Below are 18,576 nucleotides of genomic sequence, written 5' to 3' on the forward strand. Positions count from 1 at the left end.
TTTATCAGGAAAACCTTAGGTGAACCTATATTCACAGATAAAATGAATAAATATTACATTCGCAATAAATAAATACATTTATTGAATATTCAATAAATATTACATTCTCATAAGTCCTATGATTTTGTATTTTTATTCTTCAAAAAAATTAGTATTTGTGATTTATTAAATATAACATGTTCTTGCACCTGTAGTAGATCTATCCCAGTGTGGGGCTTCTTCAGTCCTTACTGTGGGTACTTTGCACTCACTCATTGCTGGAGACAGCAGGAGCCCTGGTAGTCTCAGCTGTGGTTCTTAAATTGGCCCATTATACCTTCCAGTTAGCTATTCTGGGGTCTGTCTCATGTTGTCTCCATTTTCCTTTTCTTTCTTTCAGACAGATACCTGTAACAGTTATAACATAGGTTCGGTGACTGGTGGTGACTTATACCTATCTGCTTGTATTTTAGAGATACTGTTTCACTGCGTATTGCTGACGGATATCATCATGAGATTGAGTTTTCTATTGTTGGTCTATTTTTATGTGGGAATTTGCTGCTGTCATCTTCCCTAGACCAGCTTTTCCTAGTAATATAACAGGAATGTTCTGACTGATTAGAATTTGCCTATTTGAGAAATTCGTTGGCTAATGATTTTTTTGAGGGGAGTCTGTACCAGTTAATAACCTGACTGATGTGAGGATGAAAAGGAAGGAGTTTTGAGTCAAATAAAACACTTAAAAATGAAACCACACTGCATGTCTCTTTCCTTTACTTAAACTTAATGAAATTAATGATGTAATCCCATGAAGGAAAAGTCTTTTGTTCTTTTTTTTTCTTGATTTTTTTCCTACATGAGCAAGGATTTCAGGAATCAAAGGAAGTCTTTTGAAGGATCAAATTGATAACATTTTTGATCAAGGGATTTGAGGAAACCTCTATCCCAGTGTCTATCAGTATATATTTTAGAATGTTAATTACCTATATGGCTTTAGGCAAGTCATTTTTCCTCCTTGAGCCTCACTCTTAATCCTGTCCAAATTATTTCTTGCCTAAGTTGGACTATTTTAAAATAGCTGTACTTCAAGTGAGTTTTTTTCAAAGGAGGCTTCACTTTAGCTCTTATTGTGTTCTGACTTGCATAGTCTTGTTTTAAATGTTACCCTTAGGCCAAGCACGGTGGCTCACACCTGTAATCCCAGCACTTAGGGAGGCTGAGGCGGGTGGATCACGAGGTGAAGCGATCATGACCATCCTGGCCAACATAGTGAAACCCCGTCTCTACTAAAATATAAAAATTAGCTGGGCATGGTGGCGAGCATCTGTAGTCCCAGCTACTCAGGAGGCTGAGGCAGGAGAACTGCTTGAACCTGGGAGGCGGAGGTTGCAGTGAGCCGAGATCTAGCCACTGCACTCCAGCGTGACACCTGGCGACAGAGTGAGACTCTATCTCAAAAAAAAAAAAGTTACCCTTGGGTTTTTGGCATTGCTATGTAATTACTGTCTTTATGTGAGGATTTAGAGTGATCCAAAATCTATACTTTCATTACCTCCTTCATCTTTCACAAATCTTTAAAGTAGTAGAATTTTAAAACACTTTGAAGGTACAGCTGACAGAATTTGCTGATGGTTTGGAAGTAAGTGGTATAAGGGGGAAAGGAATAAAGCATGACTCCATTTTTTTTTTTTTTCTTTTTGAGACGGAGTCTCTCTCTGTCACCCAGGCTGGAGTGCATTGGTGCCGTCTTGACTCACTGCAACCTCCGCCTCCTAGGTCCAAGCGATTCCCCTGCCTCAGCCTCCCAAGTAGCTGGGACTACAGGCGTGTACCACCATGCCAAGCTAATTTTTTTTTTTGTATTTTAGTAGACACAGGGTTTTACCATGTTGGTCAGGCTGGTCTCTTGATCTCCTGACCTCATGATCCACCTGCCTCAGCCTCCCAAAGTGTTGGGATTACAGGCGTGAGCCATGACGCCTGGCTATATGACTCCATTTTTAAAAACACTGAATACCTGGAATTATGGGGTTGTCATTTATAAGATGAGAAACACTGTGGGGGTAATGGCTTATGAGGAAAGTCAGGAGTTTGATTTAGATATCCAAATGGTGAATGTCAAGTAGGCAATTGGACACCTATATTAGGATTTTATGACGGAGGTCCGGGTTGGAGACACATGTTTGGAAGTCATTAGCATATGGATGGATTTAGAGCTGCAAGGCTGGATAACATTACCATAGGAGTGAGTGTAGGAGGCAGAATGAGGTCTAAGGACTGAGTCCTGGGGCATGCCCTGATGTTCTGGCAGATGAGGAAGAACTAGCAAAGGAGACTTAGGCCCTCTTATAACAATGGTATATCAAGAAGTAGTTTTCTTCAGGGCATCAGGTAAGAAAAATGTTTCTGGGAGGAAATGACGCTGAGGTAAGTAAGACGAACACTAGGAATTGAATGGATTGGGTAGCCCATTGTGCACTGGTTATCTTAATTACAGTGGGCCGTGGGCCGTTATGTACAAAACTTAAGTGGAGGAGTCTTAATAGGATAGTATTAAGAATAGGAGGAGCGGAACCAGCAAGTATTGACAACTCTTATGAGGCATGTTGCTCCAAAGATGAGCTGGAAGGCGACGTTAATCACAGTGGCCCAGGCACAGTGGTGGACACCTGTAATCCCAGCACTTTGGCAGGCCAGGCATGTGGATCACTTGAGCCCAGGAGTCTGAGACCAGCCCGAGCAACATGGTGAAACCCCATCTCGAACAAAAAAAAATAATAATAATACAAAAATTTGCCAGCCAGGCGCGGTGGCTCAAGCCTGTAATCCCAGCACTTTGGGAGGCCGAGGCGGGTGGATCACGAGATCAAGAGATCGAGACCATCCTCGTTAACATGGTGAAAACCCGTCGCTACTAAAAATACAAAAAATTAGCTGGGCATGGTGGTGCGTGCCTGTAATCCCAGCTACTTAGGAGGCTGAGGCAGGAGAATTGCCTGAACCCAGGAGGCGGAGGTTGCGGTGAGCCGAGATCGTGCCATTGCACTCCAGCCTGGGTAACAAGAGCGAAACTCCGTCTCAAAAAAAAAAATTGCCAAACGTGGTGCACGCTGTAGTCTCAGCTATCAGGAAGGATGAGGTGGCAGGTCGCTTGAGTCCCAGGAGGTCGAGGCTGCAGTGAACCAAGGTCATGCCACTGCACTCTAGCCTGTGTGACAGAGCCAGACCCTGTCTCCAAAAAAAAGGGGGACAATTGTTCTTAATTTTGTTTTTAAGGTGAGTTGTGTGGTAAGCACATAAGGTATGTTACAGCATGCAAGCAGGTATACATGTATAGCATGCAGTCCACACAGCTGATAGGAATGAAGCAGTAGTGAAGGAGAAGTTGATGCAGGAGAGGGGACAGTTGTTATAGGAGAGAAGTCTTGAGGCAAAAGAGGATGAATTCAAGTGCTCAGGTAGAAGATTGCTTAGATGGGGGCAAGGACAGTTTATCTAGAGTCACAGGAAAGAATGCAACACATGGGTGGAGATGCAGGTGAGTGGGAAGATGTGGGAGATGATGGAAATACTTTTCTGATGTTTCTGTTTTCTCACTGAAGCAGGAAGCAAAGTCCTCAGCAAATAGAATAGGAGAAGAGGTGTTGGACATTTGAGAAAGGAGATGTACTGTAGAAAAAAAAAAAACTCAGTTTCTCCTTCTGAGCTCTCATAAAACGTAACCCTTCTGTGACCCTAGTTGTGTGGAATTTTTTCCCCATCACCTACCAATTCTGCAGATGATTCTTCAGTGAACACAAATTGGGTGTCCTCTAAGTCAATTCAGTTCTCACACTGTCTACCTGAAGATAGCATTAGATCCCACAGATTCAGGACTCTGTCCCACACTGCTCCCACTTCAGATGCCAGTCTCAAGCACAAGTTGTGGCCTGTGCTTCTGACTGACCTGTAAATTGGGGTTCCCACAATCCCTTCCTTGGGTTCAATAAATTTGCTATAGTAGCTCTCAGAACTCAGGAAAATGCTTTACTTAAATTTACCCATTTATTATAAAGGATATTACAAAAGATACAGATTGAACAGGCAGATGGAAGAGATGCATGGGCAAGGTATGGGAAAGGGGGCACAGAGTTTCCATGCCCTCTCCAGATCATGACACCCTCCAGAAACCTCTACAGATTTAGCTATTCAGAAGACCCCTCCCCATTCTGTCTTTTGGGTTTTTTGTGGAGACTTCATTATGTAGGCATGATTGATAATTGGACTGAAAATCCCAAACCTGTAATTTGCCCTGGTCTTTGTGATTAGCCCTCATCCTAAAGCTCTTTAGAGGCCACCTGCCACAAGTCATCTCATTAGCATACAAAAGAATCCGGAGATTCCATGAATTTTAGGAGCTGTATGCTAAGAAACTGGCTAAAGGCTCAGGCCTGTAATCCCAGCACTGTGGGAGGCTGAGGCAGGAGGATCATTTGAGGCTGTGAGATCAAAACCAGTCTGGTCAACATAGTGAGACCTCCTTTACAAAATAATTTAAAAATTGGCCCGGTGTGATAGCACTTGTCTGTAGTCCCAGCTACCCAGAAGGCTGAGGATCACTGAGCCCGGGAGTTCAAGGTAGCAGTGAGCCATGATCATGCCACTGACTCCAGCTTGGGCAACAGAGTGAGACCCTGTCTCAGAAGCAAAGAAAAGGGGAAAAAATACATAAAGACCAAATACATATTTCACAACATCACAGATTTGTATTGTCTAGGAAAGTGAGCGTAAACAGACCAGGAAACTAGTATGATCCCTGGGTTTCATGAAGGCCCCACTGAGTCATGAACACAGAGTGAGACTAAGCATCACGTTATGTGGTTTTTCCAGCCACGTTTAACACTAGCTAAACAGCTTATTGATGTGCTGCAGTTCATTTAGTTAGTTCCTTATTTTAGCACATTGCATGTTTTAAAATTTCCACCAATAACATTTTGATAAACTTTTACAGATAACTTCACAAATCCATAACTTTTTAAGTTACAATTCTAGAAATAGAATTACTTGTTGAAAGAGTATGTTCATTTTGTTTTGTTTTGTTTTGTTTTTGTTGTTTGTTTGTTTGTTTTGAGACAATCTCGCTCTGTTTCCCAGGCTGGAATGCAGTGGCGCAATCTCGGCTCACTGCAACCTCCGCCTCTTGGGTTCAAGCGATTCTTCTGCCTTAGCCTCCCCAGTAGCTGGGATTACAGGTGCCTGCCACCATGCCCAGCTAATTTTTTGTATTTTTAGTAGAGACAGGGTTTCACCATGTTGGCCAGGCTGATCTCAAACTCCTGACCTCGTGAACCACCTGCCTCAGCCTCCCAAAGCACTGGGATTACAGGCATGAGCCACTGCACCCGGCCTGGGTATGTTCATTTTTAAACCTATGTCAGAAACTGACAAATTGCCTTCAGAAAAAGGTGTTTATAGCCCCACTAACACTAGTGTCAGTTTTCCTGTGCCTTGCTCAAGTATGTATATTGTTAAAAGCAATGTTGTGTCAATTTACTAGATAAAAGGTGTAGTGCCTCCTAATTTTTATCGTTTTATTTGATTACCAGTAAGTATGATATCTTTTCACGTTGGTCATTTTATATTTGTTCCTTTGTGGATTGTCTGTCATGTCCTTTGATCATTTTTCTTTTGGGACATTTCTTACTAGTTTGTAAGAGCTCTTGATATTTTAGTGATGGTAATCTTTTAGCTGTCATGCATGCTACAAATCTTTTTTCTGTTTGTTTGCCTTTATATTTTATTTTTGGAGTGTTTCAATGTATAGGAATTAAATTGTGTTAAATGTTTTGATTTCTACTTTTGCATATGTACTTCAAAAGACTTTCTACTTCAAGATCAAGTGTTGCCTGTATTTTCTTTTCGTTCTATTTAAAACCTTCTGGTTTATATGCCTTTGTTGTTAACTTCCAGTTTGACTCGCAAATGTATATAGTTTGAATTTAGTGGAAATTTAATTATTTACTACTTCTTTTACAGCAAAGATTTGTGGAGAAGACGGACAGGTAGATCCCAACTGTTTCGTTTTGGCACAGTCCATAGTCTTTAGTGCAATGGAACAAGAGTAAGTTAGTTTGTTTTTTCACATTATGTATCCTAGGGAATTTGGGTCCATTGTTAGGAATGGGCTTCACTCAGCTTAAAAACAAAGTATTTTTGAGGATTTAAGTATTTTGAATATTTACAAGATCATATCAAGCATACTCTATCTTGGTTAATAGTCTCTTTTAAATATAAGTTATGTGAACTCTTAATTTTCATTTTCAGTGTTAATACTTTCTAAGTTAAAAGAATTTGTTTTTAGTTCTAAAATCATTTGGGGGGTGATTAAGGCTGTCGTGATTATGACTGTTAGAATTGGTTTATTTAAATAATACATGTCTTCAGATGACTCTCCTAATTTGTTAGTTCAGGCTTCAAGCTAAATGGATGCCATATAACTAAATCCACATAGATTTGTTGAAATGCCTCCAGAGGTGTTTTAGATTTATTACTGCTGTGTGCCCTCAAAAAAAAAAATCTGTGTCACATTCTTTCATTTAACATTTATCAAAAGAGTGCTCTGTGTAAGACTTGGTTAGGTATAGTAACTGCCTTGAAGTTACAGCCTAATAAAAGATATGGGGCATGTTCTTTGGTTATTGTAATATGAAGTGGCATGTGTTAAATGTCAGGGGAGAACTACAAAGTCATAAAAAGGTTGCAGAGATTACGTACAGGTAAAGGAATTAGGAATGACACCATGGGGAAGTGAGGTAGTGTTGACCTAGGCCTTTAAGATACAATAGGGACAGTGTGGAAAGAGTATTTTTCCCACTTAAGCTCTTTCCTTGGTCGTTCCCTCAAATTTTCCCTTTTGTCCATGTGCAGGCACTTTAGTGAGTTTCTACGAAGTCACCATTTCTGTAAATACCAGATTGAAGTGCTGACCAGTGGAACTGTTTACCTGGCTGACATTCTCTTCTGTGAGTCAGCCCTCTTTTATTTCTCTGAGGTAAAGTCTGCATTTCCTTTCACACTCTATTCGAGTATTCCAGCCTCTAACTATAAATGCTGGGGCCCTGTCTATAGGAAATAACACAGAAGAGACAAGTTATTTTCAAAAAGATTTATCATTGTTTCAGTTGTTTCTAATGGCAAGAGTAATTGAATAATTTATTAGAGAGAACATGAAAATTCAGTGTATTAAATAACTCTAATTTTGAAAAACCTAATTAAACTACTGCATATAAGGGAATGCATGTTTTTAATTTTTTGGAGCTATTTTAAAACCACAGAATTTGAAACTTGCTTCCAGTGCATAAATTGTAGACCAGACTTCAGAAGAGAAAAAGAAAAGTAATTTTTTTCTTACTCTCATCATTTTTACTTTAGCCTCTTGATAGGATTGCCCAGTGAAGAAGCATTTGCAACAGACAATGAGTATATTAATCTCTTTGAGGCATACACTTTCGTATAATTCTATTTGTTAGGCTTCAGCAAGTGAAATTATTTTGTTGGAAAGCAAATGATTATTAAGTAGAAAGAGGATTCTCAATTTCATGAGGCAGTAATTTAGACACTGGATTCTGCCTCTTTACAAGAATACAGGTACTCATTTGATTTGTTTTTTCACTCCCTTTCTTTGCCATAAATTAAATCAACAATTTGTTTAGGTTAATATGTCCTCATGGAATGGTGAAAATGATCAGGTGTAAAACATCTGGTTTGGTTAGTTTACTCTTTCTGCGTTTGCTGGTGAGGAACTACAAATTCAATTTAGTATAAGTTTTACTCTAGTTCACCAGAAGTTTGCATCCAGCTGTGTAGTGTTTGTTTCTTGTTAATTTTTTTCCGTCTCTAAAAGAATAATTTAAAACTTTTCAATCTCAAATGACTGTAACTTGCTGATGGGTGTTAACTGAAGAAGTACATCTTTTTGTTTTTTACTTATGACCTGTATTTTAATATTTGAGCTTCTGGATTAGAGATGGTGAGAGAAAGCTGGTTATAGTCTTGTTTTCCCTTTTGTATTTTTTCTTCCTAGTACATGGAAAAAGAGGATGCAGTGAATATCTTACAATTCTGGTTGGCAGCAGATAACTTCCAGTCTCAGCTTGCTGCCAAAAAGGGCCAATATGATGGACAGGAGGCACAGAATGATGCCATGATTTTATATGACAAGTGAGTTATATTGATAGATCCATGCAGATACTTACTGAGCATTTGATATGTTCTTTGGAAATAAAGATGAATAAACTCAGTCTCTGCTGCCCAGGAGCTCACAGGAGGCAGCATAAAAGCTGCTTTTTCTGTGGTGTTTGTAAAGCTTTGGGGGTTCTTAGAACAAAAGTTTCTGCTGGGAAAGGGAAGGTGTATGTGGGGTAAACAGGATGGCAATGGTGGTGTTCAGGGATTGTTTCCCAGAAGAGAGATTTTGTTTGGATCCTAAAGAATGAATTGAATTTTGCTACCCAGAGAAGTCAGGAAACAACATTCTAGGCAAAGGCACTGACAAAAGCCGTGGAAACTTAAGAGAAGGTGGCACTTTAAGAAACTTGAGTTTGAATAATCCAAGAGGTAGCGAATAAATATGAGGATGCTGAGACTAATTGGAATAGATTGTAAAGGACCTTGATTGCCTATTTATGGGTATGTTATAGTTTCTGTAGAAATTTGCTCAGCCACGTTATTAAATTAATTAGTTTTTTATTAGTTTTCGCTGAAAATGAGAGGATGAGAAAAATCTTACAGTGACCAAAATTGAAAATATCTGATCAGGCAAATGATGAGCTTGTAGACAGCTCTGTAACATATGGTATTCTTTTCATTTAACTTTTCTGACTCTGTAAAAGTAATTTGTGGGTCCAGGCATGGTGGCTCTTGCCTGTAATCCCAGCACTTTGGGAGGCTGGGGTGTGCAGATCACCTGAGGCCAGGAGTTCGAGACCAGCCTGACCAACATGGAGAAACTTCGTCTCTGAAAAATACCAAAGATTAGCCAGGCATGGTGGTGCATGGCTGTAATCTCAGCTACTTGGGAGGCTGAGGCAGGAGAATTGCTTAAACCCAGGAGGTGGAGGTTGTGGTGAGCCAACATAGTACCATTGCACTCCAGCCTGGGCAACAAGAGCAAAATTCCATCTAAAAAAAAAAAAGGAATTTGTGGTCGGGCACGGTGGCTCATGACTGTAATCCCAGCACTTTGAGAGGTAGAGGCGGGTGGATCACTTTAGCCCAGTAATTCGGAACCAGCTTGGACAACATGGCAAAACCCCACCTCTACTACAGATAAAAAAAATTAGCCAGGCGTGTTGGCATGCACCTGTTGTCCAAGCTACTTAGAGACCTGAGGCAGGAGGATCACCTGAGCCTTGGAAGGTCAAGTCTGCAGTGAGCCATGATTACACTACTGTACTCTAGCCTGGTTGACAGAGTGTGATCCTGTCTCAAAAAAAAAAAAAAGTAATTTATTATTTGTATCCTTAAGCAAATGCTAAAGGGGTAACTTGTGGGTAGAGAAAAGTCCATAAATGTTAGGATTTGAAGACAGCCAATAGCATCTAGGCCAGTGGTTCTTGAACATTGGTCTGCAGGCCCTTGCTGGGCTGTCTGCATACGAATCACCTGGGAGCTTGTTAAAAATAGATTTTCAGTCTGGGCATGGTGGTTCACACCTGTAATCCCAGCACTTTGGGAGGCCAGGGTGGGTGGATCACTTGAAGTCAGAGGTTCAAGATCAGCCTGGCCAACATATTGAAACTTGTCTCTACTAAAAACTACAAAAATTAGCTGGGCATTATGGCGGGTGCCTGTAATCCCAACTAGTAGGGAGGCTAAGGCAGGAGAATCGCTTGATCCTGGGAGGCAGAGGTTGCAGTGAGCCAAGATTGTGCCACTGCACTTGAGGCTGGGTGACAGAGTGAGACTGCATCTCTAAAAAAAAAAAATTTCCACTTCTCCCCTCTCAGAAATTCTGATTCTGCAGGTTTGATGTGTGACTAGGAATCTTTATTTTTAGAAGACATACCAGATAATTCTGATAGAGATTATCTGGTATGTCTTCTAAAAATCCCAGATTAGAGATGTAGTCTGATTTTCCCATTTTGCAAGTAAGGAAAATAAGGCCCAGAGAGATAACGATTTTCTCAAAGTCACGGGACAAGTTAGTAGCAGAACTTGGACTGGAATGCAGTTCTTCATCTTCTGTCCAGTGTTTATTCTGGCATAATATATTTGTGGAAGGTATTATATAAGAAGCATTGTTATATAGATGTCGAAATAGGAAGAATTTACATTTAGAAATTTGGTCTAAAGTACCTGAAAAATTCAAATCATGGAGGAGTATTTACCAACTTACTCAATACAACATAGGAGATTCACATTTTGTTACAAAATGCTGATTTTAAAAGAGAGTTTTCTCTTTTTCTTAATTTTATTTATTTATTTTTTGAGACAGAGTCTCGCTCTTTTGCCCATGCTGGAATGCTGTGTCATGATTTCAGCTCACTGCAAGCTCCACTTCCCGGCCTCAAACGATTCTCCTGCCTTAGCTCGCTGAGTAGCTGGCATTACAAGTGCAGGCTACCATGCCCAGCTAATATTTGTATTTTTAGTAGAGACAGGGTTTCACCATATTGGCCAGACTGGTCTTGAACTCCTGACCTCAAGTGATCTGCCTGCCTTGGCCTCCCAAAGTGCTGGGGTTACAGGCATTAGCCACCATGCCCACCCTGGATAGTTGTCTTTATGCTAGAACAGAAGAGTGGCACTAGTAAGATTCCAGCTGGAACTCAGTAACCATACACAGTAGAGACTGTTTTCCCACTGGATCCCATTTTCACATGGGGAGCCATTTTTAAATGAAGATTTCTACATGACATCCCACCGGCACTACCATTTTGCCAAGTTCATTGTGCCAATTTTGACTTTACAAATCCCTTCTTGTTTTTGTTTTTGTTTTTTTCCAGACAGGATCTCAGTCTGTCACCTAGGCTAGAGTGCAATGGCACAATCTCAGTTTGCTGCAACCTCTGCCTCCCAGGCTCAAGTGATCCTCCCACCTCAGCCTCCCAAGTAGCTGGGACTACAGTCCTGCACCATCATACCTGGCTAATTTTTGTACTTTTAGTAGAGACATGGTTTCGCCATTTTGGCCAGGCTGGTCTTAAACCCTTGACCTCAGGTCATCCACTAGCCTGGGCCTCCCAAAGTGCTGTGGTTACAGGCATGAACCATCATGAGCAGACTGTTTTTTTTTTTTTTTTTTTGAGACGAAGTCTTGTTCTGTCACCCAGGCTGAAGTGCAGTGGTTTGATCTCTGCTCACTGCAACCTCCTCCTCTCAGGTTCAATCATCTTCTGCCTCAGCCTCCTGAGTAGGTGGGACTACAGATGTGCACCACCACACTTAGCTAATTTTTGTAGTTTTTAGTAGAGATGGGGTTACACCATGTTGGCCAGGCTTGTTTTGAACTCCTGACCTCAGGTGATCTACCCACCTCAGCCTCCCAAAATGCTGGGATTACAGGCATGAGCCACTGTGCCCTGCCTATTTGTTTGTTTTTGTGTCATATATATGCATCATCATAATCATGCATCATCAACCTTTATATTTCTGTCAGGGGATAGGAGATAGAAGCCATTGGAGTGCTTGGAAGAGAGCTTTTTCTCTCATTTAATGCTTTTTTTGGTATTCATTCATAATCAGCTTACCAAAACATTAGTTGCATTATATCCCATCAAGGTAGAACTCTTTGTGTTACCAATATTAGTTACTCCCTTTCCTTTCCACACCAAGTCATCAGTAAGTCCTGTTCTGTCCAAATATATCGTATCCGTCCAGCTCACCCTCAGTGCCATTTTGTTTTGAATTTGTACATGTTTACTGCTGATTCCTCGTAGTTATGATGATGTGTTCTTACTTTATTCTGTGCACACACCTTCTCAGCTTGCTTTTCAGGGGAAATGACCATGTCTTCCTTTCCTATAAATTCATTTTTATCTGTCAAGTCCTGAACAGAGAATAGGTGCCCATAAATATATGTGTGTTTCTTTGCCTCATTTGTAGCCTAATACTTACAGCTTTTAAACAACAGTAGAGTTCACCATCAAGAGCTAACGATGGTTGGCAGGCAGATAGAAGGTAGCAAGTTGACCCAAATATCTCTGGGGAAATGGGAATAAGGAAAGGTTACATCAGCACTCTGATCACATAGCGCTGTAGTTCTAGGTCTGCAGGCTGAATCAAGTAGCCTCAGATAAGATTCTCTGGAGGAGGTGCAAAAAGTTGCTTGTATTTGCTATGGAATTTGGTTTCACTTTGGATATCTTTTTACCATAGGTACTTCTCCCTCCAAGCCACACACCCTCTTGGATTTGATGATGTTGTACGATTAGAAATTGAATCCAATATCTGCAGAGAAGGTGGGCCACTCCCCAACTGTTTCACAACTCCATTACGTCAGGCCTGGACAACCATGGAGAAGGTAACCAAGTATTTCAGAAGTACTAAACTACAAGACGTTTTATTAGTAGAACTCATAAAATGTAAGGTGGGAAAACCAAGCAGAATAGCATGGTGGAAATGGAAGCAGTACAGCACAGTGATTAAGAGCAGAGACCTTGAATCTGGCTTGGTATGTACAATCATGTGCCACATAATATGTTAGTCTACAATGAACTGCATGTGTAATGATCCTATACGATTATAATGGATCAAAGCTGGAAGTGCAATAATAACAAAAGTTAAAGAAAAAATAAATTTTAATAAGGAAAAAAAACTAAAAAGATAATAACAAGAACAAAACAAAAAATTATAGTGGAGCTGAAAAACCTCTGTTGTCTCATATTTACTGTATATACTTTTAATCATTTTAGAGCGTTTCTTCTACTTATTTATTTATTTTTTTTAAAGTTAACTATAAAACAGCTCCAGATAGGTCCTTCAGAAGGTTTCCAGAAGGACCTAAAAGACTGGTCTTTTCTGTTTGTGTTTAAATACACAAATTCTTACCATTGTAATAGTAGCCTACAGTATTCACTATAGTAACATGTGATTGATTCAGTTTTGTAGCCCAAGATCCATAGGTTGTACCATATAGCCAAGAGGTGTAGTAGGCCGTATCATCTAGGTTTATATAAGTACACTCGGTGATGTTAGCACAATGACAAAGAGCCTAACTGAAATTTATTTATTTTTTATTTATTTTTTGAGACAGAGCCTCACTCTCTTGTCCAGGCTGGAGTGCAGTGGTACAATCTTGGCTTACTGCAACTTCTGCCTCCCAGGCTCAAGCGATTCTCCTGCCTCAGCCTCCCAAGTAGCTGGGATTAGAGGCAGGTGCCACCACGCCTGGCTAATTTTTGTATTTTAGTAGAGACAGGGTTTCACCAAGTTGGCCAGGCTGGTCTCAAACTCCTGACCTTAAGCGATCTGCTTGCTTTGGCCTCCAAAAGTGCTGGGATTACAGACGTGAGCCACCATGCCTGACCAGTAACTGAGATTCTTTAATGCCATTTTCCTTATCTGTAAAATGAGGATAATATGCATGTTTACCTCAAAGTCCCTTTGAGGATTAAAATAAGATAATGTGTATAAAATACATATTAACATAGTACCTGACACATGGTAAGCATCAAAAAATGTTAACGACTCTTACTACTATTATTATTACATATTTTTAAATAATTAGAAAGCAGTACCAAAAATTAGCTGGGTGTAGTGGCACTCACCTATAGTTCCAGCTACTCAGGAGGCTGAGGCTAGAGGATTGCTTGAGCCATGGAGTTTAAGGCTGCAGTGAACCGTGTTCATACCCCTGCACTCCAGCCTTGGTGACAGAGCAAGACCCTGTCTCCAAAAATAAATAAGGCAGTATAGGGCAAACAGCCTAGGAATGATCCAAATATTTCACCTATCTGTCAACAGGATTGGAACACAAGTTTTGGCTACTATGATCACTAGGTATCACTAATAGCTTATTAATAATAAAGCATTGGCCAGGTGTGGTGGTTCACACCTGTAATCCCAGCACTTTTGGAGGCAGAGGTGGATGGATCACCTGAGGTCAGGAGTTCAAGACCAACCTAGCCAACCTGGCGAAATCCCGTCTCAAAATACAAAAATTAACTGGATGTGGTGGCGGGCACCTGTAATCCCAGCTACTCAGGAGGCTGAGGCAGGAGTATCACTTGACCCTGGGAGGTGGAGGTTGCAGTGAGCCAAGATCACACCACTGCATTCCAGCCTGAGCGACGAGAGTGAAACTCTGTCGCAAAAAAAATACAAAAACAAACAAAAAGGTACATATTAAATACAAACATGAATAATTACAAATTATACTGAATAAGTTCTCATGTTTGTTATTCACATGTCCTATTACAGACTTCCTTCATAGCACTAGAAATGCAAATAATAAACTTGAGAACTCATTCAACATAATTAACAATTATTAAAGGCAAATAAAAACATTGATGTACAATTAGGCATTTATTTAATAATTACTTGAAAAAAGAAACACAACTCAGTGTAAGAAAACCTATGTGGAAACAGATATTTTGACATACTGCTAGTGATTCAAATTTGTAATATTCTTTTGAAGGGTAAACTGACCATATATATCAAAGTTAAAATTTAACTCAGCAGTTACACCCCTGATCCTGGTTAGTTATCTTAAGGAAATCAGTTTAAAAGTAAAAATACATATATGCACAAAAACTTTAATATTTATCATAAACCAGAAAAATCTAGTTTCAAATTATATCCTATGGACTATTTTTTGCTAAAAAGTATTAATATCAAGTTCATGTAATACTTTCATGACAGGTGTTTTGGGGAGAAAGCCCAAGAAAATTACCTGCATTGTAATTTGTTTTTTTTTATTTTGGAGACATAGTCTTGTTCCGTCATCCAGGCTGGAGTGTAGTGGCACGATCTCGGCTCACAGCAACCTCCGCCTCCCAGGTTCAAGCAATTTGCCTGCCTCAGCCTCATGCATTATAATTTTAATTTGTAAACTGTACAAAAGAATAGTACCTGCAGTACAGTAAGAAGTACAAACATTTGTTATAGGTAGTTAACAGTTATCACCAGTAGAATTATAAACTTTATTTAAAATAGTTTTAGTTGGATTTGATTTCAACTTTAAAAATAATGCTTTTCCTCTCTATCAGGTCTTTTTGCCTGGCTTTTTGTCCAGCAATCTTTATTATAAATATTTGAATGATCTCATCCATTCGGTTCGAGGAGATGAATTTCTGGGCGGGAACGTGTCGCTGACTGCTCCTGGCTCTGCTGGCCCTCCTGATGAGTCTCACCCAGGGGGTTCTGACAGCTCTGTGTCTCAGGTATTGACTGATTGCATCTGCCATTAGGGAGAAAAGGATATACATCTTTTCCTTCAAACCCCAGTAACAGATCCTGTTTATAAATTTTAAGTTGTAGGAACAAAAGAGAAATAAACGCTGGGCACAGTGGCTCACGTCTATAATCCCAGCACTTTTGGAGGCTGCGGTGGGCGAATCATTTAAGGTCAGGACTTTGAGGCCAGGCTGGCCGAAATGGTGAAAACTGTCTCTACTAAAAGTACAAAAATTAGCCTGGCATGGTGGCAGGTGCCTGTAATCCCAGCTACTTGGGAGGCTGAGGCAGGAGAATCACTTGAACCCGGGAGGCAGAAGTTGCATTAAGTAGAGATCGAGCCCCTGCACTGCAGCCCGGGTGACAGAGTGAAACTCCATCTCAGAAAAGAAAAGGAAAAATAAAATTAGCCTACTTATTATATTCTAATCAACTTATTTGTGGTGACTTAGAATATACTGTATTGTAAAGTATCATGCTGTTTCATTCAGGCCATTCTGTTTGAATCTCTGGCTGTTTCTCTTAATAAACCAAATAATGCTGGAATATATTTATAGCCTCTGAAGAGCTCTTTATGTAATTATTTAGGATACTTTTTTTTTTTTTGGAGACAGAGTCTCACTCTGTCACCCAGGCTGGAGTGTAATGGCAGTCTCTGATCACTGCAACCTCTGCCTCTCAGGTTCAAGTAATTCCCCTGCCTCAGCCTCCCGAGTAGCTAGGAGTTCAGGCATGTGCCACCACACCTGGCTAGTAGAGACGAGGTTTCACTATGTTGGCCAGGCTGGTCTTGAGCTCTTAACTTCGTGATCGGCCCACCTCAGCCTCCCAAAGTGCTGGGATTACAGGTGTGAGCCACTGCACTCAGCCTAGGATACTTTTTATAAAATAACTGAGTGAACTCTTAGGTCTTCTTTTTTTTCTTTTCTGTTTTTTGAGACAGGGTCTCCTCACTGCAGCCTGGAAATTCTGGGATCAAATAATCCACCCACCTCAACCTCCTGAGTAGCTGAGACTAGAGGCATGCGCCACCACGCCTGGCTAATTTGAAATTTTTTTTTTTCGTACTGATGGAGTCTTGCTGTGTTGCTCAGGCTGGTTTTGAACCCCTGGCCTCAAATGTTGCCTGCCTCTGCCTAGCTAGGTTTCTTTCTCTCTCTCTCTCTCTCTCTTTTTTTTTTTTTTTTTTTTTGTGAAGAGACAGGGTCTTGGCCTGGCGCAGTGGCTCACGCCTGTAATCCTAACACTTTGGGAGGTTGAGGTGGGTGAATCACCTGAGGTCAGGAGTTCAAGACCAGTCTGGCCATCATGGTGAAACCCCATCTTAAAAAAAAAAAAAAAAAAGAGAGAGAGACAGGGTCTTGCTATGTTGGCCAGGTAGTCTCAAACTCCTGGCCTCAAGCAGTCCTCCCACCTTGGCCTCTCAAAGTGCTAGGATTACAGGCATGAACCACCACCTATAATGTGTTTCACTCAAGGCCTTTTGATTTCATTTTGAATTATGATGCCACATTGTATATTCCCTTAACCTTTTTTAGGTTTTTTGGAGTGCTTTCGTATATTAAACCATACCAGATTCTCCTCAAAATCTCACAAAGTAGAATATCGTAAGACAAGAAATCTATAGAAGCATAAAGAAGTTAACTGATTTTATTAAAGTCATACAGTAAACGACAGAGCCAGAAATATTCCCCTTCTAGTGTTCTTTACCATAAGCTTAATATAGCATAATACTTTTCTTTATGTATATATATCTATATGTAATTTAAAACTTAAAAATTAAAAGCGTTAGAACCTGGTTTTAGCTGAAACATAATAATTTTCTAATTCCTATTGATAAATAACCCTTTGAATTTTCAGTACTGGGCCTTGGATAAATTTTTCTGATTAGTAAGAGAGTATTATTGTATTGCCATTAACAAAGCTCTCCTGAGTATCTCTTTCTCCTGTTAAGTTTACCTAGGAGATAACCTGCTGAGTGTGGTTGCCACTTTGGTTTTTTGATATAGGCTAAATATCTTGTTTTTATTTAGGCACTTGAAGGTCTAGGTGCTAACCACAAAATATATTTTTATGTCTTTTGTTGATGTATACTAATATATATAGAAAACTGCACATATCATAACCTTATATACCTTGAAGAATTTTCACAGAACGAATCCATGTGACCCAGCATTCAGATCAAAAACAGCATTGTCAGCCCCTTTAGAAGCCCTCTTGGCAGCTGCTATCCTGACTTTTGATGGCATAGATTAGCATTACCTGTTCTTGTCATTTTATAAATAAAACCATACTGTATATTCTTTTTTTATACAGCTTTATTGCGCTAATTCACATTTACATCGTACAATTCAATGGTTTTTATATGGTCACAGTTATGTAACTATCACCATTGGTTTTTTGGGGGGGTTTTTTTGAGATTTTTTTTTTTTTTTGAGACAGAGTTTCGCTCTATTCACCCAGGCTGGAATGCAGTGCAATGGCACGTTCTTGGCTCACCACAACCTCTTCCTCCCAGATTCAAGCAATTCTCCTGCCTCAGCCTCCATAGCAGCGAGGATTACGGACATGCACCACCATGTCTGATTACAGCCCGGCTAATTTTTGTATTTTTAATAGAGACGGGGTTTCTCCATGTTGGTCAGGCTGGTCTCGAACTCTCAACCTCAGGTGATCTGCCCATCTTGGCCCAAAAGTGCTGGGATTACAGGCGTGAGCCATCATACCCAACCTCATCACATCGATTTTAAAACATTTTTTCCACTCCGGATGGAAACCCCATTTACTTAAACTCCAAATCCTTCACTCCACCAGCCCTAGGTAACCACTAGTCTACTTTTTATCTCTATAGAGACAATAAATTTGCTGATTCTGAACATTTCATAAAAATGGAACCATATACCATGTGGTCTTTTGTTGCTGACTGTCTTTCACTTAGCATCGTGTGTTCAAAATAGCATCACATTATTTATGTTTAGCATGTATCAGAACTTTATTCCTCATTATGGCCAAATATCCCATTGCAAGGATATATAACATTTTGTTTACAGTTGATGGACATTTGAATTGTACCTTCCTTTCTGCCATTATCAAAATGCTGCTGTGACCATTTGAATACAAGTTTTTGTGTGGATATAGGTCTGTTTTTCTTTCTTTTTCTTTCTTTCTTTCTTTCTTTTTCTTTCATTCTTTATTTCTTTCTTTCTGTCTTTCTCTCTCTCT

General features: G+C 40.0%; 1 protein-coding gene across 4 annotated transcripts in view; it reads left to right on the forward strand.

Annotated features, from left to right (window-relative positions):
• AKAP10 (A-kinase anchoring protein 10) overlaps positions 1–18,576 on the forward strand; it is a 92,177-nt gene that overhangs the window by 40,677 nt on the left and 32,924 nt on the right. For all 4 annotated transcript variants that reach the window (XM_064378263.1, XM_064378266.1, XM_064378265.1 and 1 more), the window contains 5 exons: positions 5,995–6,079; positions 6,886–7,009; positions 8,042–8,178; positions 12,337–12,481; positions 15,168–15,341. In XM_064378263.1, coding sequence (XP_064234333.1) covers positions 5,995–6,079; positions 6,886–7,009; positions 8,042–8,178; positions 12,337–12,481; positions 15,168–15,341 — 665 coding nt within the window. The remainder of the gene's footprint in view (positions 1–5,994; positions 6,080–6,885; positions 7,010–8,041; positions 8,179–12,336; positions 12,482–15,167; positions 15,342–18,576) is intronic.

This window comes from Aotus nancymaae, unplaced genomic scaffold, assembly GCF_030222135.1.
Source record: "Aotus nancymaae isolate 86718 unplaced genomic scaffold, 86718_ANA_hifiasm-v0.15.2.pri h1tg000018l, whole genome shotgun sequence".
Classification (NCBI taxonomy): domain Eukaryota; kingdom Metazoa; phylum Chordata; class Mammalia; order Primates; family Aotidae; genus Aotus; species Aotus nancymaae.